The 24,079-nt window shown below is 44.8% G+C and overlaps 1 protein-coding gene across 10 annotated transcripts in view; it reads left to right on the forward strand.

The window, feature by feature from the left end:
- Positions 1–24,079, forward strand: part of NPRL3 (NPR3 like, GATOR1 complex subunit) — a 96,349-nt gene that overhangs the window by 37,006 nt on the left and 35,264 nt on the right. For all 10 annotated transcript variants that reach the window (XM_089782236.1, XM_089782235.1, XM_089782233.1 and 7 more), the window contains 2 exons: positions 9,279–9,385; positions 10,652–10,781. In XM_089782236.1, the coding sequence (XP_089638362.1) occupies positions 9,279–9,385; positions 10,652–10,781 (237 nt within the window). The remainder of the gene's footprint in view (positions 1–9,278; positions 9,386–10,651; positions 10,782–24,079) is intronic.

The following is a 24,079-nucleotide window of genomic DNA, read 5'->3' on the forward strand; positions in this document are numbered from 1 at the left end:
TGTTTGCATACATTTCCTGCATAGACTGCAGTGTCCCCATGAACTTTTTAACAAAACCGTGAATTGGGGCAGCCTTCATCTGTTTTAAATCACATATCCTCCACAGTGCTCTGAATAGTGGGGTTGGGATGTGAAATTTTGCCAACAATCTGACAGTCTCCTAAGAGAACCTACTCAGCTGAAAATAGTGAAGCGGGCTTTTGCCACTATGTCAGGCTCTACGTTAAAGCAACTGCTTCTGGATATATAGTGGTCTAATCAATTTCCATCAAAATGTTTTCCCCCTTGAGTTGGCTGGAGCATAGGGGTCTCAGATTTAATGGCACCCTAAGAAATGGATCCTTGATTATAAGGAAGAGTCGCAGGAGAGCTTTTTGAGACCATACTGACCTCTTTTGGTTCTGTCACAAGACCTGCAATAGTCTCTCATCTCATTCTGAGTATCTGACCAAAAAAAAAAAAAAAAAAGGAATTTTTATTGAAGTCTTCTAAGTCCCTCAGTGACCAGTGAAAAGACAATGATGGACCAACACCATTAACTCCCCATTATGTGTAACCGGTAAAAGTTTCTTGTAAGGCTTCTTGGAAACTGTTTTTCTCTTGTTCCTTGGGTGCTCAGTGGAGTTGCATATGAAACCTGATTTTGAACTGTGTTCCTGTGAAAGGAGTCTGAATGCAATTACCAGGAAGGGGTGGATTCTGGAGAGAGGAGAGCCTAGGTGGGCTCTTAACAAGCCGCCTTCTTCCCAGGCTCCTCTTTTTTCATTGGGCTTCTGAACCTCTTTCTATATCTTATGTTCAGTAGATATTCTGGCTTGTATAGGGAATACCTAGGGAATTGGACAGATTAGGGTCTGCACAGAAAGCAGCAGAAGTGTGTGTGTGTGTGTGTGTGCGCGCGCGCGCGCGCAGTTTTTTAATCCCAAACAGCTTCTCTGATCAGCCCTTTGACCATTTTTCTCATAAAATCACACATCTTCTCTGATGCTTTAATCACCTTTTTTTGGGGATTCTAAACTTTACCCTATACAGACTGAGGTACTTTGAAACTTGCGAAATAGTCCATTCACCATATATTAAAGCTTGTTCAATTTCCATTTAGTTAAATGCACGTAATGCTTTGCCCAAGAGCTTTGCGGTCACTATGAGGACTTGTCTTCTGAATGTTGTGCAACTGAAAGTCTTTCTTTCAGAAGTAGTATACAGTCTGATTCTTTTGTATGCAGGACATAATTTGTCTCATCTGGGTCTATTTTAGAGAGAGAGAATTCTGGAAGCTGGGGGTTTGTCCTTTGTTTCCCTATTAGCTCAGGCTATGTCTACACTGCATTTTTTGTTTTTGTTTTTGGGGGCTTTTTTCCGGAAAAAGATACGCAAATTGCGAACTGCAATTTGCATACCTTTTTCTGCTTGTTTTTTCTGAAGAGGCTTTTCCAACATTTGGCTCATCTACACGGGTCCAAATGTGGAAAAAACCTCCTCTTTCGGAAGATCCTTTATTCCTCTTAAAATGAGGAATACAGGGATGCCAAAAGAATATGCCCACTTTTCGGAAACTGTTCCAAAAAAGCAGACACGTTCTTTGGACATGGCACGGTTTTTCCGGGATACCTGGATATTCTGCAGTCTAGACATAACCTCAGATTATGCAGCCTTTCCATCTTTTCATGAGCTTTAAAACAATTTCATGGTTCATTGTTGTGCTTACTCTTGTTGTTGCTTTTCTGCTTTCCTGTCCTTGACTCTTAGGTCAGCTTTGCACCTCTGGGGTTCTTAGTCTTTCTCGATTTTTAGCCACCTCCAACTTTTTGGTTCTGACTCTGCTGACTTCAAGTTCACTAACTAAACCAGTGTAAGTTGTGTGGCTGCTTCACTGAGTGCTGTCTTTGACCTTGTCTACACTGCAGGTTACTTTAGTATAATTTACAGTACTCTGGAATATGACTAATCCACGCCCCTAGTGACCTAAATTATACTGACCTAAGCACCCATGCAGACTGTGCTGTGTCAGCAGGAGAGCTTGTCAAACTGCTCCCTGGAGAAACAATTGCCATTCGTTCCGTGTATAGCCCAACAGTGTATTATAACTTCTGCCGTAGAGGGAGATAAAGCAAATCTTTGGGCTGGTGCCTTGGAACCACAAAGGTCTTGTATGTTTCCACTGATGAAAGTGGAATTATCCCCTGCATGGTACCCAGGGTCAGTTGAATACAAGCTGCCTTGAGAACAACTTTGGTTCAGCAGAGAGTGTACTGAGATTTTCTGACTGTCCATGCATGCCACTAAACTATATTCTAACTAGGCTTCTTAGCCATCCTTTATTGAAAGGAATGTGCTGCCTTTTAGAATTCCACAGTTATTACTGTACATGATGGTTAACATCAGAAATGCTGAAAGTATGGATTGTTTGAAACCTCTCTAAGCTTCTGAAAATCCCCTACTGTCTTTGTTCTCATTCTCTTCGCTGCAGAAATGTGAAATGTACATATTAAGGTAGGCTGGCTCCTAGTTGTTTTAGGTGGCTGTTTCACAACCACTAGAGGGAAACCATTGACTTTCTTCAAGTGCTAGGAATACTTTCAGTAGCTCATCAGTGAAATAATGCACTGATTTAGCAAGTAATATTGGCTTTTCTAATATTAGCAGAGACTGAAGAAGTGACATGAATTCTTATCTCCTGGTTAAGGAAGTGACCAAAATAAATTGTAGGATATGTCTACACTATACGTCTACAACAAAAGTCGCAAAAAATACCGGTTTTGGGGACAAAAAGCTTCCACCTTCGTGAGGGACTTTTGTCCGTCCCCCTCCCTTTACTGTCCACAGTCATACAGTGTGTACTACAGGAGGCTTTTTTCCGAATTTATTAAACTCCAGGATATTTCCCACAATACCCATTTAGCCTCTCTGGCCAGTTCTTTGAACTTTACTGCTCTGCAGCCACATAAATAGGTAAACAGAAATGCGCCCCTCCCCTTGCAAGCCATGGGTACTTTAAAATCCATTTCCTGCTGGTTGGCTCAGCATGGAGTGCTCCTCATGGCATCTTCTCAGGGAAATAGGGCATCTTCTCAGGGAAATAGGGTTGGCTATTGTGCAAGATCCTACTTGGAGCCCCCCAGAGCTTTTGGATCTTATCGGTGTGTGGGGTGAAGAATCGCTGCAATCACTACTGCGAGTGACCCGTAGAAACTGGGATACGTACGGACACATTTCTCAAGCCCTGTGTGAGAAGGGATCTTGAGTGAGAAACTCTACCAGAAGGTGAAGTAGGCAAACCACCAATTGGGTGCTTCATCCAAGATGTGCCATCTTTATAAAGAATGGGATGCAATCCTGGGTAGGGACCCCACATCTTCAGGCAAGGACCCTGTGGAGACTTCTTGTGGCACAGGGACAGCAAAAACGGGAATTAAGCTAGAGAAAGAAGCTCCTGATGAAGAGGTGGTAGCGGATGAGAAGGAGGGGCTAACTACAGGGTTACCTAGTGAGTCTCAGCAGCTGGACATAGAGCATGAAGAGATGCAGGGTACTTGCTCTGTTGCAGCGAGAGGAGGATGAGGGGGGTGGCCTGGGCCAGCATTATGGCCAAACAGGACAATGATGCACACCGAGCTATCAATAGAATCTTGCAAGGAGATGGTATCAATGCTTTTCCTGACGTACTTACTAACTTTCTTATGGAGATTCCGTGGCAGGGCTGCCATTTCTCCACCTGGCCTGTGGACAAGTGTAGGATTATTACAAATTGTTTCTGGGTCCACCTGTTGCTCAAGCATAGCATATACGTTTTTGTGCCATCATGCCCAACCTTCCTTTCCCCCCAGCTCCCACCTTCAAACACTCTGATCATGGTGCCTGCAGCCAACCCCGCTCAATGCAAACCTTTTCGTGGACCACTAGCCAGCCAGCCACCCATGATGACAAAATGGTTGAAGGAGTGTGCTGAGGGCTTGGCCTGGAGGTTGGGTGCAGTAGCTGTTGTATCCTTTTTCCATCATGCCCTGTGCAGTCTTAGCATAGATAGCAGCATTTCTTTTGTTGCTTTGTACTTTGGCCTGAACTGATTCCTCTCCCCACACAGCAATGAAGTGCAGGATCTCATGCACGCTTCAGGTGGTGCTTGTTTGTGATCCTAGCATTCATGGTCAGGTGTGCTGCCTGCTCTGAGGTCTGCTCTCCATGCTGGCCACACAGGAAATAAAATTCAAAATTTCCCAGGGCTTTTCCTGTGCATCTAGAGAGCAGCAGAGTTGGAAGTGCTGGCCAGAGTAGTCACAGCAGGGCACTGTGGGACATGTCCCAGAGGCCAAGAACTTTGACTTTCCAAGTGCTGCATCTGTACCACTTAGGGGGAGAAGTAGATATGTTGGAGGGTAGGGTCAGGGTGACATAGACAAATTGGAGGATTGGGCCAGAAGAACTCTGATAAGGTTCAACAAGGACAACATGGAAGAATCCAAGCATTGTTATAGGCTGGGGACTGACTGGCTAAGTAGCAGTTCAGCAGAAAAGGACCTGAGGATTACAGTGGATGAGAAGATGGATATGAGTCAACAGTGTGCTCTAGTAGGTGAGAAGGCTAATGGCATACTAAGGTGCATTAGGAGGAGCATTTCCAGCATATCTAGAGAGGTTATTATTCCTCTTTATTTGGCACTTTTAAGTGAGGCCACATTTGGAGTATTGTGTCCAGTTGTGGGGTCCCCAGTATCGAAAGGATGTGGATGCATTGGAGAGGGTCCAGTGGAGGGCAACCAAAATGATTAGGGGGCTGGAGCACATGATCTATGAGGGTGAGGGATTTGGGCTTATTTAGTCTGCAGAAGAAAAGAGAGGGGAGAGGGAGCGATTTGATAGCAGCTTTCAACTTCTTGAAGGGAGGTTCCGAAGAGGATGGAGCAAGGCTGTTCTCAGTAGTGACAGATGGCAGAACAAGGAGCAATGGTCTCCATTTACAGTCGGGGAGGTCTAGGTTGGATATTAAGAAAAACAATTTCACTAGGAGGGTGGGGAAGCCCTGGGATGGGTTACCTAGAGAGGGGGTGGAATCACCATCCCTAGACGTTTTTAAGCCCTGGCTGGGATGATTTAGTTGGGATGTCCTGCTTTGGGCAGGGGGCTGGACTTAATGACCTCCTGAGAGCTCTTCAGTGGGATTCTATTATATCATGCAAGGTCTGAATCTACTGTTAATCCTTGTGAAAAACAGTACCGAAATCTACTTTAAGGGCCCATAAAGTCAAGACAGTGAACTTGGTGGTGTGGACTCATTGTTTAGAAAATCAACCTAATGCAGTTAAGTTCAATCTAAATTCACAGTGTTGATCTGATCTTAGTTCCAGCCTAGGAAGCTATGCAGGCGCTGTCCCCGACACTGCATGCTGTAGCTCTGACCCCCTGTCAAAGCTCACAGGGTAGCCTTTAGAAAGCAGCTTGTGACTGTCTTCCTCAGTCCCTGCACTAGGTGAACGGTGCCCTCCTTCCCACACAAGCGGCTCTTCTCAGATCTGGGGTTCTCTCGTTCATTCTCTCTCTCTCTCACCCCCTCTCTCACTCCATTTGTGCCACTCCAGTCCTTTTACCCAGTATAGTGGGGTAAGGATGTTCTGAAGTTAGAGAAACTGTTTGAGGTATATTGTAAATTTATTTTAGGGAAATTATGTGCAGTGATCCTGGTGATGGTAGCTGTCGTCTTGGTGAGCTCATCAAAGGCTGGGCACTACCTTCCTGTCGGTTAGATAGGCCTGATTCTGGCCCTAAGATGCAAACTGGCTGGAGACCCCCCCATACTGGATCTGTGGACTTCACTACTTGAGCAAAGAACAGCTGCCAGCGAGCATGGATACGTGCTGGCAAGCTGTGCTATCCTGATAGGCCTAACCCTTTGTCTTGGGTGGATGCAGAGTTACCCTTTCATAGCCCTACCCTTGTATCTTCCAACATTGGCAGAAGATAAGCTCACCTCCAAGATGTTAGGAGGCATGCCTTTGGGCATCTCCCGTCCTTTAGATATTTAAAAAGGGCAGGGGAGGAGTGCAGAAAAGGGAAAATGTTTCCAACCAACAAACCTCCTTTGTTCTCCTGTCCTTTGGGACTATTAAGAAACCTAAGAAAAATCACATTTGGGGTGAAGCTCTAGTTTCAAGTTACTTTCTCTGTGAGCATCTAGATTTCCAAGGAACCCAAACTATTGACAATTGAACTATTGAATTTCCTAGTTATCCAGCACTTCATCAGAATTCTTAAATGGTAATCCAGATTCAGAGCACAACTGTGTCCCTCTATGGCACATTAATACCATGTGACTGTCCTCTCCACCTTCTAGTTGTTTTTTGTTAGTGCTGCCTTAACTTCTCCTTATAGTTTTAGTATAGAAATAATGGCATTTTGATGATTGGTCAGTTATCTTTCAGTTTCATATAATCAACTTCATGTGGTGCTTGTTTTAAAAAACTTCCCCCAAAAAACCTCTTTTTTTGTTGTGGGAAATTGATATGGCCATTGCTTAGCTGATGATAGCTCCTTTATTGAGCTGTTGGATAAATGTGAGCTCAGGCTTATTCCATAAGCCACTTTCCTGGTAGTGATGTGCAAAATACTGCGCACAGGCTGGCTCCGACCCAGTAAACATTTGTATCTGGCTGCTACCGCCCAGTGGGACCCTTGGGCAGTTCCCTGCCTGTAGTGGCCCCACATGCTACTCAGTGGCCATCAGCTGGGACCAGCATGTCTGTTTGCTTGGTTCAGCACCATCCTCACAGCCTCTTATTGGCTGTAAATGGTCAATGGGAGCTGCAAAGGCATTGCTTGTGAGTGCATGCAGCTGCTTGAGACCCACTGTCCTCCATTCCCTCGAAGGGTCACACGCACAAAGATGTGCATGCTGGCCACAGCATCTGGATGCTTTAAGCAGCATGTAGGGCCACAGTGGGAAGGAAGCCTTCCTGAGGATCCCACTGGGCCACAGCTGGGAGTTGCCTACTGTAGGTGCCTCCTGGCCAGAACCTGCACCTGGCAACCTGCCCCCTCCCGCATTCCGTCCACCTGTCTGTCACTACCCTCTCCTGTACCCCAACTCTCTACACCCCTTCCTACTTCAACACTCCCTCCCTGCCCAAGTCAGAACCCTTCCCTGAATCCAAACTTTCCCCCAGAACCCACATCTACTCCTGCACCCCAGTACACTACCCAGAGCTCTCTCCTGTACCTAGACTCCATCCTAGACCCCACAATCCTTCTATTAACATTGTAGAAAAACAAGGCCTGGACCACTTAACAATTCATGGAGTGGACCCTCCATAGAAAATTATTGCCCATTCCTGGCTTAGAGCATACAATCTTCAGGCTCTAGTGATTGCTACTTTACTCCAGATTCATCAAATGCTACAAGTGTGCTCTCCTGAAGTTGTCAAATTTCCACTTCAAGAATCCTGGTAATGCTTCCCTCAGGCCTGTCTTTCCATTGCAGTGATGCCCTTCTCCACACATTACCAAAGGCAAAAAAAATCTCCATGACTATCTGGAGCTGACTAAAGCCATAAGGCTAGTTGGACTTTTATTCAACACTAACAGAGTGCTACTTACCTTATGACTTTGTCGTGATGCCTGTTGTATTGTTGGAGCACCTCCCACGTTAGATTTGTATAGCACAACTCCATGAAGCCTAAGAAAACTTTCTGCTCTTCTTTGTCTGGTTGAGAGTCTGTTGTCTTGAATACGGCCATACTTATTTGGTTGTGTGTTGCATCTTTCATCAGTCGATTCCGTACACCCTTTAAGTTTAAAGCAGTAAACTTCTGATCTGTTTCGTCTCTGGAGATTTGCAGAGTAGTCACACACAATTCTATGATCAGCCTTACCAGTCTTTAAATGATGGCCTGTGGACCGGAGTAAGTATTTAGCTAATCAGCAAGGGCCCACATGTGGTGCTCACGTATTTCTTTGCTTTTTCAAATTTGCATTAAAAATGTCAGTGATCTCAGAACTTCTTAAAATAGTCATGACTGGAGACTATATAAGTGATGGAGAGAATCTTGTTTCTGTCTTGGTGAGTGTAGCATTAAAAGCATTAATGACAATACTGCATCAGTAAACTAGAATGATAGTGAAGGAAATCGATGCTAAGTACTCTTTTGTGAGTGCAGCGGAAATGGCCTGTGAAGTTAGACGTGACTGTTAGGGAAGAAAAGAGAAACAAGTTGTATCCTCTGAGGACTTTTTTCTCAAAAGTGCTCAGTACCCAACAGCTGTCACTGTAAATAGTGGCTGCTCCTGGGTTCTAGGCACCTGTGAAAACGTGGCCCTACCTCTGTTAACTTTCTCAGTGCTTGCTCTATTTCAACCATTTAGTTCATTGGCTGTATGTTAATATAATGAAGGCGAGTATTCAGCAGTCTAATGGATGTTGCTTTCCTAAGTTTGGTTCTGATTCAGTGATTCATTTGGTATTTTGTCTTTGCAAAAATGATCAAAGAATGAAAAGTGTGCATCTGCTGTGAGAAGCATTAGGACGTCTTTAGTCTTCCAGCCATTGCATTAGGCTGTGAACTAAATTGAGCACTGGCTTTAGGGTAAACCAAAGTTCTTTGAAATCTTGATTGCTGTTCCTATAAAACCCTTCATTAATGCTTAGAAAGATTTTCCTGTGGTATTTTATGGTGAGTGGTTACACACATTGGAATGTGTTTAACCAAAGAATGGATTATTGATGGTCACTTTCACAACAATTGCAAAGTTGTTGAACTGGTGAGTATTTCTGTGCTACGTTGAGTGCTTTTTAACGAATGCATTCATATCATGTGAGCCAGTTATTGGTCAATTATATTTTATTTGTAATGTATGTGAATGAAATGTCATGCATTAAATGTATTTTGAGCACAGTGTACCGTGCATGTGAAAACCATTGATAGGCGAAGCAGAAAAGAAACTGTACTCTGTTCCAGTAAAGGATTTTACAATTATTTAAAGAAATTCCTTTGAAGCAGGAAATGTAAAATTTGCTTAGATATGTGAAGCCAAGCCCTGGAAATGCATCACTTCTGTTGAAGCTTTGTCAGACTTTCTGATGTTCCACATGTTGCATCATTTTCTGCTAAGAGAATAGAACCAGTTATTGCCATTTAAGTGATGTGATGATACAGTGCTAGCTTTCTTCGGCTCAGACAAAGCTTTCCTCTCAGTATATAGGACTCTTGCTGGGAGTTTGAATGTTGCTGTTTTGCTTTTCTAATTATGACCTTTGATCTTGTTGTTCATTTTTTTTGTTTTGTTTGCAGGTTTTCCAGCTTGCTGCACATCTGGTTTACTGGGGAAAAGCAATTATTGTCTATCCACTATGTGAAAACAATGTCTATATGCTGTCACCCAATGCTAGTGTTTGTCTGTAAGTAGAATCATAGAACACTAGAACTGGAAGGGACCTCGAGAGGTCATCGAGTCCAGTCCCCTGCCCTCATGGCAGGACCCAGGACTGTCTATACCAGGGGTGGCCAACCCATCCTGGGCAGAGCGCCAAGATAGCAATGGATCTAGTGCAAAGAGCCAGGGAAAAGTTGTTAAGCCATTAAGCCAACCCCCCCTCCTTCCCCCCCAAAAATGACTGCCCCTTTAAAAGAAGCCCTAGGTCCGGGGCGGGGGAGGGAGAGCTCTGCCCCTTTAAGAAAAGTAATTTAAACTCATTTTGAGGCTTTTTGGCCACAGCAGGCTCCTGCTGCCATCTTTATTTCTGCAGCTTTCATGGCCGTGCCAGGCAGCTCCCCTTCCCAGATCAGTACAGGGAGCCAGGAGGAGAGGGACGTTTTTGGAGGCGCGGCTTTGAGCCACGGGAGGCGTGTCTTTGTGATCTGCACCCGGAGGAACGGGGCGGGTGGGAGCCGCATGCGGCTCGCGAGCCCCGGGTTGGCCACGGCTGGTCTAGAGTCTAGACCATCCCTGATAGATGTCTATCTAACCTGCTCTTAAATATCTCCAGTGACGGGGATTCCACAACCTCCCTAGGCAACTTATTCCAGTGTTTCACCACCCTGACTGTTAGGAAGTTTTTCCTAATGTCCAAACTTAATCTCTCTTGCTGCAGTTTAAGCCCATTGCTTCTTGTCCTATCCTCCGAGGCCAAACAGAATGCCGTTTGAGACAGAATTACTTTAGAGTGCAGCAGGGATCCTTTAGAGCATATCTATACGTCTCAGCTAATGGAGTAATTTAATGTCCAACATGCCACTGTGCTTTAGCATTCACACTCCTGGAAGTGTGCATTACTCCACCATGTAGACAAACCTTTAGATGTTGTTTTGCCCTTACAGAAGAGCTAGGGATAAGGAGAAAAAGAAATTGCATCTGTTTTAATGTTTTTTTAATTTTGTAATAATGGGTTATGGGAAAATAGAGCCAATTAATAAGAGTCTGATTGAAAAAAATAATGAACTTATTCATCGTAGTATCAGCTTTTGCCAAAGCAATTTTTTATTTTAACCAGGATATTAGATGTCCTTAACTACAATGGAATTCTTTATTATTTACTTAGTACAAAAAGAACATTTTTATTGTGAACTTGCACATCTTATCCAGTGATTGAATACTAGTAAGTCTATGTAAATTCTAGTTAGACATCAGTGCAAGACTAATTTCTTCTTGTTTCTCTTTTCCATAGCTACTCTCCTTTGGCAGACGATTTTTCCTGTCAGTTTCCTGGCCATGATTTGCCATCTGTGCTTTCAAAGTTCTCATTGCCAGTTTCCTTATCGGAGTTCAAGAATCCACTAGCTCCGCCAGTGCAGGAGGTAAGTTACAGGGCAGCATGTGAAAGCTTGTGATTGACCTGTTTAATGTGAGCATGAGGATAAGAATGTCCAACTATGAGCTTTCAGAGCTTTTGTAGGTTCAAAAATCTTTGTTACTGGGCTTCCTAGTCACCCATTCGAATTATTTTGTATGCACATGATAAAAGTCCTTAGACAGAAGTGGTCTGTATTGAAAAATGTGTTGCTAAATAAAATCTCTGAGTATACTCCTTTGCATATCATACAATGCCTTGAGTCGGATAGCAGGGGAAAATTGAAAATCACACTTGGATATAAAAAAAGTCTTCTAGTTCAAACAGATGTAATGTAGGGGAACACCTGTGACCTGTTATACAGAAAGATAGACTAGTCGGGGGTTCTCAAACTTCATTGCACCACAACCTCCTTCTGATAACAAAAATTAATGCTTGTCCCCAGGAAGGGGCACCAAAGTCTAAGCATGCTCAAGCTCCTCTGACTTGGCTGGGGCAGGAGGAGGCTAAAGCAAGGCCTCAACAAGTCTAATGCCAGCCCTGGTGACCCCATTAAAACAGGGTCATTCACAACTCACTTCAGGGTCCTGACCCACTGTTTAAGAACCATTGGGCCTCTAGCTGATCATACTGATTCCTTCTGGCTTTGGAGACTATGAAAATTTCTGTTTGCTCTATAGAAAACTGTCTTGATATTCATGAATTTGTCATCTAACACATATACATAGAATGTACCTCTCAAACAAAAAGGCAGAGCTATTTTTATGTATTCCAGCTGCTTTAGACTTGCAATTTGAATTGAAAAGCAAACTGTCCTGTGTATTTATTTACGGGTCTTTGAATGATGCTAAAAGAGTTTAAAGGCTAATCCAAGAAACTTCAGCATGTATTCAACATAAGTGCTCTTGTAACAGTATCTGGGTCTTCAGATTTGTGTCTTACTGTGTGTACAATAGTTAAATACCACAGTTAGCAGTTCTGCAGTTTCATATTTGAGTTCCTTCAGAACACTTGGCTCAGGACCATCTCACCCTGGTGACTTATTACTGGTTAATGTATCAATTTTTTCCAGAACTGCCTCTGCTAATACCAGTTGGACTTCCCTGGTCTGACATCCTTGGGACCTAACCTCTCACGAATGAGGCAATTTGATAACAGAGGACCTCCCTGTATCCGGCAATCTCCCAGCCTGCTGTTCCTTCCTGTGGCTGGCTCCACTCCAGCCCCACAGCCACTGGAATGTAGCCTGCTGCTGCTGGGCTTGGGGACGGAGCTCCCCAGCCACCATGACCCTGCTTCTGCCCCACCTGGCCGGTGTTCCCAGAGATTGGTGCTTGCCAGTTGCTGGGCCTCCCGGGGATGGTGGTCGCCAGCTGACGGCAGCCTCGCTGATGCCCCGTGTGGCTGGGGCTCCCCAGGAATGGAGTCCCTGGCCACTACTGAGCCTGCTGGTGGGCTCCCCCCATCATTGGGCTCCCAACTGGCGCTCACTCCTAGTGCCAGAGCTCTCTGGTCCGGATTTAGGAGGTTTAACCTGTACCTCAATCTAGGATTTTAATTTTACATGCCAGTAATCTGGTTCTGTTTTGGTTTCGGTTAAACTTACCCTTTCTGTATAAACTCCTTCTTTCCCAAAATGTTCCCCAGTTCCTAATAAACTTAAATCCCTCCTCCCTCCACCACCATTTCATCCGTGTATTCACACACAGTATTTATGTTCCAATCATATGAAAACTGGCTCTTGCTGCAATCAGTACTTAAATGTGCTTCTCAATGGGGGCTATTGCTCTCTAATATCTTTACTCCCTATATCTGGCTGTTTCCAAACTGAAGGAAGTGTAGTGTGGGGTCCCCAAACTTCACAGCAGTGCTTGGATAGGGGCTTATCTCTGGGGTGCTGGAAGGGGCGCGGGGCCTTGGAAAGAAGGGGCAGTGTTAGGGACTAGCCTCCCCTAGACAGCCTTAAGTGCTGTTTAGATCATGTGGGGTCCTGGCTGTTATTGCTGGCAACCTGGAACCCCCAGCCCTTTTAAACTGCTGGGTCCTGGGGCACTCATCCGCTTTGTCCCCCCATCAGTGGCTCTGCTTCAGTGTCTGAACCAGCTGTTTCAGAGTGAGGTGTACCCCCTCCAAAAATAGAAACCCCTAGAATAACAAATCTTTGGGTGAGACTCCTCCCCATTTCCAGGCAGGCGGGAGTGTATTTTCACCAACTGCCTGCGGAAAAGCCTTCCGTATGGAACATGTTGTCATTGGCCGCCTCCACTGTATATGTATTTTTAATAAATCACATTTCCATTCTTCTTAGTTACTTGGTTTTTCTAAGAGACTAGCTTGGCTGTGAAGGAGCTGAGTGTAACTGGGGGTGGTTAGTTGTTTCTCACTGAACAAAAGATGCTTTTAATTTTTATTGTGTTTTTTAAATAAAGTGGTTGCTAGGTGAAGCCTCCATTTTGCAGATGAACTGAATTAATTATATATTGTACAATGCTGCAGTGGAAAATGTGCATGTGAGGGAATAGGAATTGGAGGGGGCTGGATGTGTTTGAGAGCAAAGCACAAATAGGCTTCAGTCAGATCTACAATGCATCTGGAAGCCATTATGTGATGAATCAAGGGCAGCTTTTGTTGAGAGGGAGTGGAAGTTCCATTTAGATGTGGATGTAGTCAGTTGTAGCAGATACAAAATGCATGTTTGATGTGTGCTGGATTTAAAAATAGTGCTTGCAAGACTTTAAAAAGAAAATTGGATGAGTGCTGTTCAGTCAACTGGAAGTAAAGGTCCAAAATGTAGCCTGTCACCTGATAATTGGAATATTGATCCATTCTAGAGTAAAGCATTGATTTGACTTACAATGATTTACAGAGATCTGAAGTATCTGATGGGTTAAAATACGGAAGTGTTTTAATGGTAGTTTTATTTTTTGACCTAGTATAGTGACTCTCATAATTGGACAACAACCATTTATATTTGCCAGTATAAATGCAGTACTCCCTCACTCTAATGAACCTGTTGGGATCCAAGTCTTTTGTTCACTATAGCCAGGGATTATATTGAAAGGACAATGAAACTCAAGAGAGCTGCCAACCCCATGTGGTGGAGCACAGGAGCTGGATAAAAATTGTGCATGCATGTGCAACATTCCTTTTTTTTAAATGTTCTAGTACTGTACTGTAATTGAGATACAAGAACTGGGTTTATAGTAGCCAAAGGTTTAATGAAGGGAGTTTATAGCAAGGGTGTACTATGTGCTATCCTCTTTCCTTCACTTTTGAACCTGAAGTTTCCCAGTAGCTATTCTATTTTTTTTCAAATGTAATCCTCAAGAGCGTTTGTCAGGTTAAATTTTAGGCTAATCCCAGACTGGAGTAAGGAGAGAAAATGAGCTCCAGTAGCTATAGTTTAATTGAAACCGGAAAACTCATGGCTAAACCAGGATTGGATATACTTTTCCCCAGCCCCTAACTATTCTCAGCTCTGGGGATCTGATCTCAGGGAACAGGGTTTTAAATATCAGTGTGGTAAAGAATAAATTTTACAAATGTTCTCTGTTTTCAGGAAGGCAAATAACATTGAAGGAGTTGGTCTTGCCCTTGTGGAGTTCAGTGGGCAGCATTCTGTATTGCGTCTCCAGATGGGGTGATGCATAAAGTCTTTGTTTTTCAGAACCAAAATGTCTTTTGTGTTTGTTGACAAGTGAGAACACGGTGTCTTGTATTGTCAGCTTCTTTCATACACAGTGTCACATAGCACTACACTACACGAGTGGATCTGGAATTACAGTAGCAATGGGACATGGCATTGTAGGGATGGTGAGAGGGAATGGGATGTTGAAATGTATTAGTGGAAACAATGTAAATGTTGCAGCTCTCATAACAGACTGGAAAAAGGCAGAATGGGTGTGGAAATGAAGGGGCACAGTGGGATTGGGGGGGGAGGGAGGAGAAGAGTGAAATGAAGGGGCCGTGAAAATGGACTTAACATTTAGATTTAATTCTAGGTTAAACAAGCAAAATGTTTCCTTCACATATTTGCTGTGGGCACCAGTTTTTTAGCCAAAGAAGGTTGGACATGAGTGGTCATACTGGGTCAGACCAGAGGCCCATCTAGCCCAGTATCTTGTCTTCTGACAGTGGCCAATACCAGGAGCCCCAGGAGAAATGAGCAGAAGTGATCACCAAGTGATCCATCCCATATTGCCTGTTCCCAGGTTTTGGCAAACAGAGGTTAGGGACACTATCCCTGTCCATCCTGGTTAATAGCCGTTGATGGAACTGTTCTCCATGAACTTATTTAGGGGGCATGGGTTTTTTTGAACCATGTTATATTCTTGGCCTTCATGTCTTCTGGCAAGGAGTGTCACATAGTCAACAGCTGGTGCTGTAGAGAGCTAATGTTTATGAGCAGTCCCCCATTGCTAAGCATGCCATTGCCTCTCAGCTATCCAAGCCCTTTCTGGCATCAGGGAAGAGGCCATCTAGTTAGGAAGATTTTGAGACCAGATGCGAAGAGGAAGAAACTCCCATGGTAGAACAAAGCAATGAGTTTCTAAATCAGGAAAAATAGTAGGGAGGAATGCACCTCTGAGACCACTCTTTCTGGAGTGTCCATTTCCTCTTGAAAGCAAGATGATGTTCATGTGATGGAGACTGAAGCAGGAAGTTCACAGTGGCCATGTTCAAATGAACCGTCTGCCCAGTACCAGAATTCCAACCAGTCCTAATTTCTGAAACTGCTTCTGTGGTAATCTTCTCCCTGGCACTGGTATCCGCTGCAGATGTGATGCAGCTGCAAAGAATGCTGTCCTGGGAGAGAGAGAGATGGCCAAAGAAGGGAAAAGGTAGGGGACTTGGAATCCACCCAATGGGGCAGCTGGAAAAAAAATACTGTTAGAGGAGAAAGATTGAGATGCTGAGGTAGAGGCTAAATTGGAGGCTGGGTAGGAAGTGAAGTGATAAAAGAGCAGGAGAATAAAAGTAGGGGAGTGAGAAAAGAAAAGGAGGAGGGAAAAGAAAATAGGAAAGGTTTCAGGTGAGGACAAGCACAAAATTTAGATCTGGGTTTGTGACCAGATGCTGTTAGAGAAGGGGAGTGTATGTATTGGCGGGGAGGGGGGAGGAGAGAAGGAATGTACGAACTTTCCAGAGAGTGAGTATCAAGGAAAAGAACTGAAAGGAAATATAATTGGTGAAAAAAGGGAAATGATCAAAAAGCTGCATAAGATGAAAATGGATCCTGGAAGTAGTAAATGAGAAGCATGTAGGACCTAAAATGTATGAATGGTGAGCATGATTGTTGGAACATCTGTTGACGGAATAAAGTTCAAAATTGTCTAATGGATGAGTAAGGAAGCCCCACTCGTGGATATACACAATGAAAAGCAGTACAGCCACAGGAACATCAAATCCGAGGAACACTTCAGACTGGAGGAAAGAGGGCAGCAAGAGTGGAACTGGACTTAGAGCCAAAGAAAGCAAAAATTGATTATTCTCTGAAGTGTACAGGACCATTATGGATTTTAAAAAAAATTTTTTTTTTTAGTATATTGTGGAACAGTCTCTTTTTTTTCTTAACACATTTGGTACTAGATGCTCACTAAGATTGAGTTGGTAGCTTTAGTTTATTAGTATACACAGTAAGCCTTTCATAATGTTCTGTATTTATGCTCCTGGTACAATTTTGGCGTTTTTCATTGGTTCTAAACATTATTAAACTTAATCCTTTCGTCTTGGTTTTCCTCTGCCTCGCTTCATAGTTGGCATATCTTAGCCGGGTCACATTTGCTCTGCTGTGTAAGTATTGGTGTAAATCTGAGCGTAACTCTGTATGGCGGATAATGCAGGAGAAACGTAACAAGGCTGCAGGGATGGCATGATGCATCAGGGTTCAGATCACACACTGAAGAGTGTTTGTATTTAGTCTGTAATGCTGATTCCTATAAGTTCAATAATCCTGTTTTCCTGTCTTGAAAGGGAGGCTGAAGTCTCCTTCAGATATGACTTGAAAGGTGGCCAAATGTCATGGTAGCTTCTGTATTCCCCACTGAAATGCAACTTCTTAGAGCTGTTTAATGATTGACCGATGATATCCCTCCTGAAAGAGTGACCTGAAATGTGTCCAATATCTCAGAAAAAGAAATGCATTAAGTTTGCATTAAGATCCCCTAAGGAAGCTACTACTTTTAGAGTCAGTAGAGCCAACAAATTGTTACCCAGGAGGGGGGAAGGCATTGGCTATAGAATGTTTAGATTCATTGTCTCAAGTGGCTGCTTATTTATGTTGTAGTTATGTCCACAGTGGGCTGGATGATGTCCAAACCTAAGAACATCTGGTCCCTGCCTGCTGAAATACAACAACTTTCTGTGAGCAATATCCTCCACCTTCAACAAAAAGAGGAGGCACTTTTGGTGGCACTGTTGGCGGTTAGGCAAGATCATTAAAGATGCCACAACAATTGCTCCGGTCCAGTAGTACTTTAATGTTGGCTCTTGTAAAATATTGGTTGGTATCCCATTACTAAATGAGGCAGAGAGTGGATACGTGCCTGGCTGTGATGTGACACATGGGCAATTGAGGTTTAGAGGTTTTGTTCTCTTTAAACAGAATTCCCCAGAATACTTCCAAGACCAGAATAAAAGGTTTCCAGGACAGGTGTGTGTTTGGGGTTACATACCTCCCCACAACCAGCCTGGCAAGAATGACTCCAAAAGCCTGCATGGAGAGAAACAGTCCTGCCCCATGAAACTGCTTGAGCTGTCAATCCTGGTCCTGCATTAGGAGTTTATGGAGGAATAGAAATAACATGTTAGGTGAAGGCTAAATCTGCCATTGGGGCAGCACAAAACCTCCCTCCACTCTGCCAGGAAGAGGATCCGGTTTGTGACACCTGCCTGGAAAAGGTTCATATTCCCCTTTGAAAATAAGGGCCCCCCACTGATCCCCCAGAGGACAAGGAGCTACATAGCATACCTAGAGGCAAAAGATATGTCTCTGTACTGCCATTAGACACTCATGGCTGGCCTGCACCAGCTGACTCCACTTGGAGGGCTGGGGCTAAGGGACTGTTTAATTGTGGCGTAGATGTTTGGGTTTGAGCTACAGCCTGGGTTCAGAGATCCTCCTTGCAGGGTCCTACAGCCTGGGATCCAGTCCAATCCTGAACGTCTAAACCAGGGGTGTCCAAACTTTTTTCAAAGAGGGCCAGATTTGATGAAGTGAACATGCGTGAGGGCCGACCATTTTGCCTGACATTCTTTGAACCATTAAAATTAAATGCAAATTAACTATTTTATGCAAAGTTTATTGCAAATGGCAAACGACATAACACCAACTATACATGTTGTGTCCAAATATATTTATAACTGATTTAGACCAACTGACATTAACTGAGATTTTACAATGTATTCATCTCAATTGAAAAAAAAACTTGCCTACACTAATGTGAAGGGTGAAACTGAGATCTGGACTGCAGTACATAGGCTAGGTCTGGTTCAAAGGCAGTGGTTTTGATGCGCAAAATGTCACGCAGGTGAGAGTCACTTAGTCTTGTCCTCACGCGGTTCTTGTTAAAGTTCATAGCAGAGAATGTCTTCTCACACATATATGTTGAGCCAAACAAGCTCAGCATTTTCTTAGCCAATGTTTGAATCTCTTGAAACCGGCTCTTATCCAGTTGGCGGTAAAAGTTCACAAGAGAGAGCTGTTGGTGATGACTGCGTAACTCGCTGTCGCAATGCAGCTCAATGAGCTCGAGCTGCAGCTGATCTGGAGCATCCTCGGGGTCAACAGAGAATGGAGAGGAGAAAAGGCTGATCTCCTTTTCAATAGCTGCAAAGTCCTGAAAGCGCCGTTTAAACTCCCCAGCCAGAGATGCAATGTCTGCTGCATACCTGCTCGTTTGCGCACTGATATTGTCCTGTGGAAAACTGTTCATTATTTCCTGCAACACTGAAAAATGTATGGTATTGGGCTGTGTTTGTGACAACTGCCTTATGAAAAGTTTCAGCTTTGTCCCAAAGGCTTTGAGGTGTGAATAAAGCTGGTTCACTGCTGCATCTTTCCCCTGAAGACTCGTGTTCAGTACATTCAGATGCTTTGTTATGTCAACGAGAAACCCCAAATCAGCCAGCCAAATAGGATCAGATAGTTCTCGCATTGGTTGTCCCTTTGTTTCCAAGAATTCTCCGATTTCCTTTCTGAGAGAGTAGAAATGCTGCAGTGCAGACCCCCGACTGAGCCATCTTACATAGTTGTAATATAAACCATCTTCGTATTCAGCCTGGATGTCCAGTAGAAACTGTTTAAACTGGCGGTGGCACAGGGCTTTAGAGCGAATAAAATTAATAGTCTTTAGCACCGGTTTCATAACATGATCATATTTGAGATATTTAGCACAGAGAACTTGTTGATGAATGATACAATGGAGTTTAATAGCTTTGCCTCCTTCTTCGATCACCTTGTTACAGATTAGGGTTGATAATCCACTTCGTTCACCAACCATGGCAGGTGCCCCATCAGTAATAATCCCAGTAACTTTGTTCCAAGGCAGTTTCATGTCATCTATGGCGGAACTAAAAGACACAAATAAATCTTTTCCTCTTGTTTGGTCCGTAAGGCTCTGGAGGTCAAGTAGCTCTTCAGTCACATTCATTTCATCGTCCACCCCTCTCATAAAAATCAGCAACTGAGTTGTGTCAGATAGGTTCGTGCTTTCGTCACAGGCTATTGAAAAGAAGTCAAAATCCACTCCTTTGGATGTCAACTGTCTCTTAATATCTGATGAAATCTCTTCAATTCTCCGTGCTATAGTGTTACGAGCCAGGCAAATGTTGGCAAACTCTTGCTTCTTCTCGGGACAGATATTCTCAACCATTTTCATAACGCATTCTTTGATAAAGTCACCCTCAGCAAAAGATTTGCAATTTTTAGCAATTAACGTTGCCACCTCATAGCTCGCCCTTGTGGCATTTTCATTTGACTAACGGGCTCTTATGAAAAATTTCTGTTGTGACATTAAAACAGCTTCAAGTTGCTTCAACTTTTCACTGCGGTTGTGCCCTGTAAGCTTGTCGTATGTGCTATGTCTCGACTGGTAGTGTCTCTTGACATTAAATTCCTTATAAACAGCCACAGTCTCTTGGCATATCAGACAAACACAGTGATTCTCTATTTCAGTGAAGAAATATTCCACTTTCCACCTGTCCTGGAAGCGGCGGCCCTCACTGTCAACTTTCCTTCTCTTATTTACAGTCGCCATTTTTTTAAATTGACCAGAAGGGGAAGGGATCATGTGAGCGCAGTGCCAGAGGTTTAATACACTGCCCAAGTAATACACTGCACTAATACACTGCCCAACAAGAATTCTCTTGCCTTTGTGCCTTGTGGCGAAGTCTCTAATGATGAGCTCCACGTGCCTGAGCCCGTTTGTGGCGAAGTCTCTAATGTTCGCAGCTCCACGTGCCTGAGCCCGCCAGGAAGCTGACAGTGAGCAGGGCCAATCACAGATACTGAGCTTGAGCAGCTGCGGAGTCCGTCCCTGATCTCAGCAGCTGCGGAGTCCGTCCCTGTACTCTCAGCCCCAAGGTAGAGGGCTTGCAGGGTCAGAGGTGGGCGGAGAGCGCAGGGCACACTGGCCTCACGGCGGCCCGAGGGCAGGGCGAACCCGTAGCCAAGCGGGGAGCGGGGCTGCGGACGTGCCCTACATGGAGGACTTTAGGACCGCAGTGGCCGCCATGGACGGCGGCGCCAGTCAGAGGAGCGCCGGGGAGCCAGGAGAGGGGGAGGAAGCGGGGGCTGTCCCTGCACTCTCAGCCCCAAAGCGGAGTGCAGGGGCAGGGTTTGGGGCGGCGGCGGCGGCGGCCCGAAGCGGCACGCTGAGCGCGCCAGTTAAAAAAAGCACCGGGGAGCCGGGAGAAGCGGGGGGCCATATTAAATCCGACCGCGGGCCGCATTTGGCCCCCGGGCCGGACTTTGGACATGCCTGGTCTAAACCATAGTTGAACATCCCCTTTGGCCTGAGCCCAGGTCAGCTGGAGCAGACCTACCACAAGGCCTACATTGCAGTGTAGAGATACCAAAAGGGGCTGCTTTGGGCAGGTCTGAAACAAGGTTGCTTTTTCTGTCCAAAGTCAGGTGAACTGTGTTGTGATGAGAGGGTGCAGGCACTGACCTGTGATGCTCAAGAGTCTGAGAAGTCTTGCTGATGTCTGAAAGTACCCACACAGCTTAGTAATTCCCACCGTAAGTGCCTGATAGGAGGGGCAGAGGGAAGATGAGTTTAGCAGTCGTGTTTCAGATGGTTTGGATGGCGTAAAAGGAATAGGAAATAACTTTCACTTCATTAGTTTGGAACATTGTGAATATGTGCCAAACTCTGCTTTCAGATATTTAAACATTAATGGTGATTGGGAGTTGTGTCTGGATTTGTGTGCAGAATTTGTCTCGTGGTTTGGAAATGTATGCTGGTGTGTTCTTGCCAAGATTGATCCTGCCTGTGCAAAAGTGTCAAATGCACCTAGATGCATAGGTGATAGGTGCATGGAATCTGGAAAACAGAAGTATTTGTGGGTCTGTCCATGTCTATGGACCATCTAGCTGCATAACACTTCCTGCAACTAAAATGCATTTGGGGTGGCAGCTTTATTAATAAAATAAGATAAGCTGGCTACGTTTTGGCAATTTTTTTTAAATAGATGTGTTAAATGCACTTATTAATGCAACTGTAAGTGAGAAACTACCTTTATAATGGCATTGCTGTTAATGTCCATGTCTGTTATCCAGTGGTTTTATGAAGGGGCCCCTTAATTCTGGGGAATGGTTTTTCAAATTGGTTGTGGAGCCCGGTGTGCTCACAGCTTTACAGGCAATGGGGCGGGTTTGAACCATCCTGTACCTGCACAAGTTCTTTGGGCTAGATTGTTTTCCGTTGAATTCAGCATTCTGCAGGGGAGGACTTCTCTTGAGATGAAGGGGCAATTAAAGCTCTAGGAAGGTTATGAAATTAGCTGACTGGTGAACTTTAGCATATTCACAAACTGGTTGGAATTTAGGGTGATAATCTAAATTTATGATTACAGTTTTATAATTGTACCTCTTTATTCTGCACAACTCTGAAGAGCTCACTAGCATCTTAGCATAATTAAGTGATTTTTTAAATTTTATTAGGTTTGTTTCAGTTGGCAAAATTGATCTATAAATCCACAATGCATGTTTGTATACCTTTCAGCTCTGTCTCACTGTTCTCTGAGTAGATTATTATATAATACAAACAAAACAGATTTTCTTACAAAGAAGTGTTTGAGGGAGTTTCCCAAATTATATATCCAGAAGCCCCAAGAGGCAGGGAATTCCCAAAGAGACACATACGTGCTTTGAAGTCTGGTAGAAGATAAGGCCAGGAAGGTAGAGCTAGACTGAAGTTTGCTCAGCTTTTAGAAAAATGAGAATTGTGTGGGCCGAAAAATGTCATATAAAGGCTTTTACTAGGGTTTGGCCCATTTACTATAATGATTAATGCAGGTGATTTTGTTTCCTTCAGAGGATCTGAGCTCATTCTGCCTGTGTTTCTCTCACCAAAACACTGCTGGTTGCTATGAAGTCCATGAGCAGCTTTTGTCAGTATATCAATGTTTTCAAAACCTACTGGTTAATACTTGGGGACCTGCAGTGTTTTGTGAATTTTGTGAAATAAAAAGACTGTTCATGTGAAATTCAACCAGGAAGATGATGCATTCTCCATTCTCGCTCTGAAAACAGGTCTGCCCCAAGCCTACAAACAGCTCTTGCACATTCTGTGTCTGCTGCTTTTGGCATCAGCGAGGGCAGGGGTGGGCAATAATTTTTGGCGGGGCCACTTCAAAAATTGGAAGAGCGGGGCCTAATCCAGAAGGGGGTGGATCCAGAATGCTTCTAGGCTTCCCCACCCCCTGACCATAATTGGTCTGGGGGTGGGAGAGCCCCTTTGCCATTCCTTCCCACTAGGCACCCGTGTTCCTGGCAGGGTGGGAAGAGGCTTCACACATCCCCTGCCCCCAGGCTCTGATTGGCGGGGGAAGCCTCCCATCCTGTGAGGAGCGTGTGGCACTTTGAAGTGCTGCGTACTCCTCGCAGGGTCGGGACAGGTTGAAGGAAGCTTTGCGCAGCTCCCTTATCCCCAGGCCCTGATTGGCCTGTGGCTGGAGGTGAGGGGAAGCGTGCAAAGCCTCCCCCCACCCTGCAAGGAGCACACAGCACTTCAAAGGGCTCAGCTCTGGAGTGGCCCCCAGGGGATATTGCGTTCACCTGGAGAGCACAGGGTGGTGGGTTCAAGTCCCGGGAGCAGCTGGACAGCCAACACAAGCTGCCCCAGGGATGGAGCAGGCTCCTGCATTAGGAAGGCAGGATAAGGGACCCCCCCCCAAAGGCGGAGGGGGGGGTGGACTCTGGAGTGGCCCAGGGCAGTACCCCTCAACCCTTAGGGGTACTCAAGAGAAGTCTGGGGGTACATCAACACAACTGAAATTTGTGCAAAGCTTCCCTAGTCCTGCTCCCGTCCTTTGAAGTGCTGTGTGCTGCTCGCAGGGCCGAGGGAAGGGCGGAGGAAACTTCACACTCTCCTCCAGCCCCCAGGCCAATCGGGTTAGGGGCGGGGAGCACGTGATGTCTCCTCTGCCTTGCGAGCAGCGTGCAGAGCTTCAAAGCACTGTGCTGCTCCTCACAGGGTGGGAGGAAGCTTCGCATGCTCCCCCGCCCCCAGGTCCTAATTGGCTTGTGGGCGCCGGAGTGACAGGGCCTCTGTGGGCTGGATCAACCCACTTGGCAGACTGGATCCGACCTGCAGAGGCCCTTTTGCCCACCCCTGAGCTAGGGTGTGTGTGCTGTGCTGCTTTTTTTGGATGCTGTAACACAAAGGATGTGTTTGCATTAGGATGTGGGGCTGGATTAGGGCAACCTAAAGCTCTAAGTGCACCACCACATGCTAGTGAACAACATTTCAATAATTAAAGCTCAGGTAAGGTTAAAATAGCTCAAGGCAAAAGATCTTGAACAAAATCAAGATAATTTAGGGAGCTAGAAAAGCAGAATTCACTGTCTAGTCAGCAGAACCTGCCAGATGGGAGATGGCTCAGACTAACCCTCCCCCATTGCCTGAGAAGCAGCTAGCCTAAAACCCTCGAGGACAGATTTTTAAAGTTTAGTGCCTAGTTGGCTTTTCAGACACGCTCCTAGGGTCTTGTCTCCTGTTGACTTCAGTATGGATTGGGAACCTTGGTAGATCCCACTAGGTACCTACTGTGTATCTTAAATTCCTTTAAAAATCCGGTTCT

The sequence above is a fragment of the Pelodiscus sinensis genome, chromosome 15 (genome assembly GCF_052426305.1).
Source record: "Pelodiscus sinensis isolate ZL-2025 chromosome 15, ASM5242630v1, whole genome shotgun sequence".
Taxonomy (NCBI): domain Eukaryota; kingdom Metazoa; phylum Chordata; order Testudines; family Trionychidae; genus Pelodiscus; species Pelodiscus sinensis.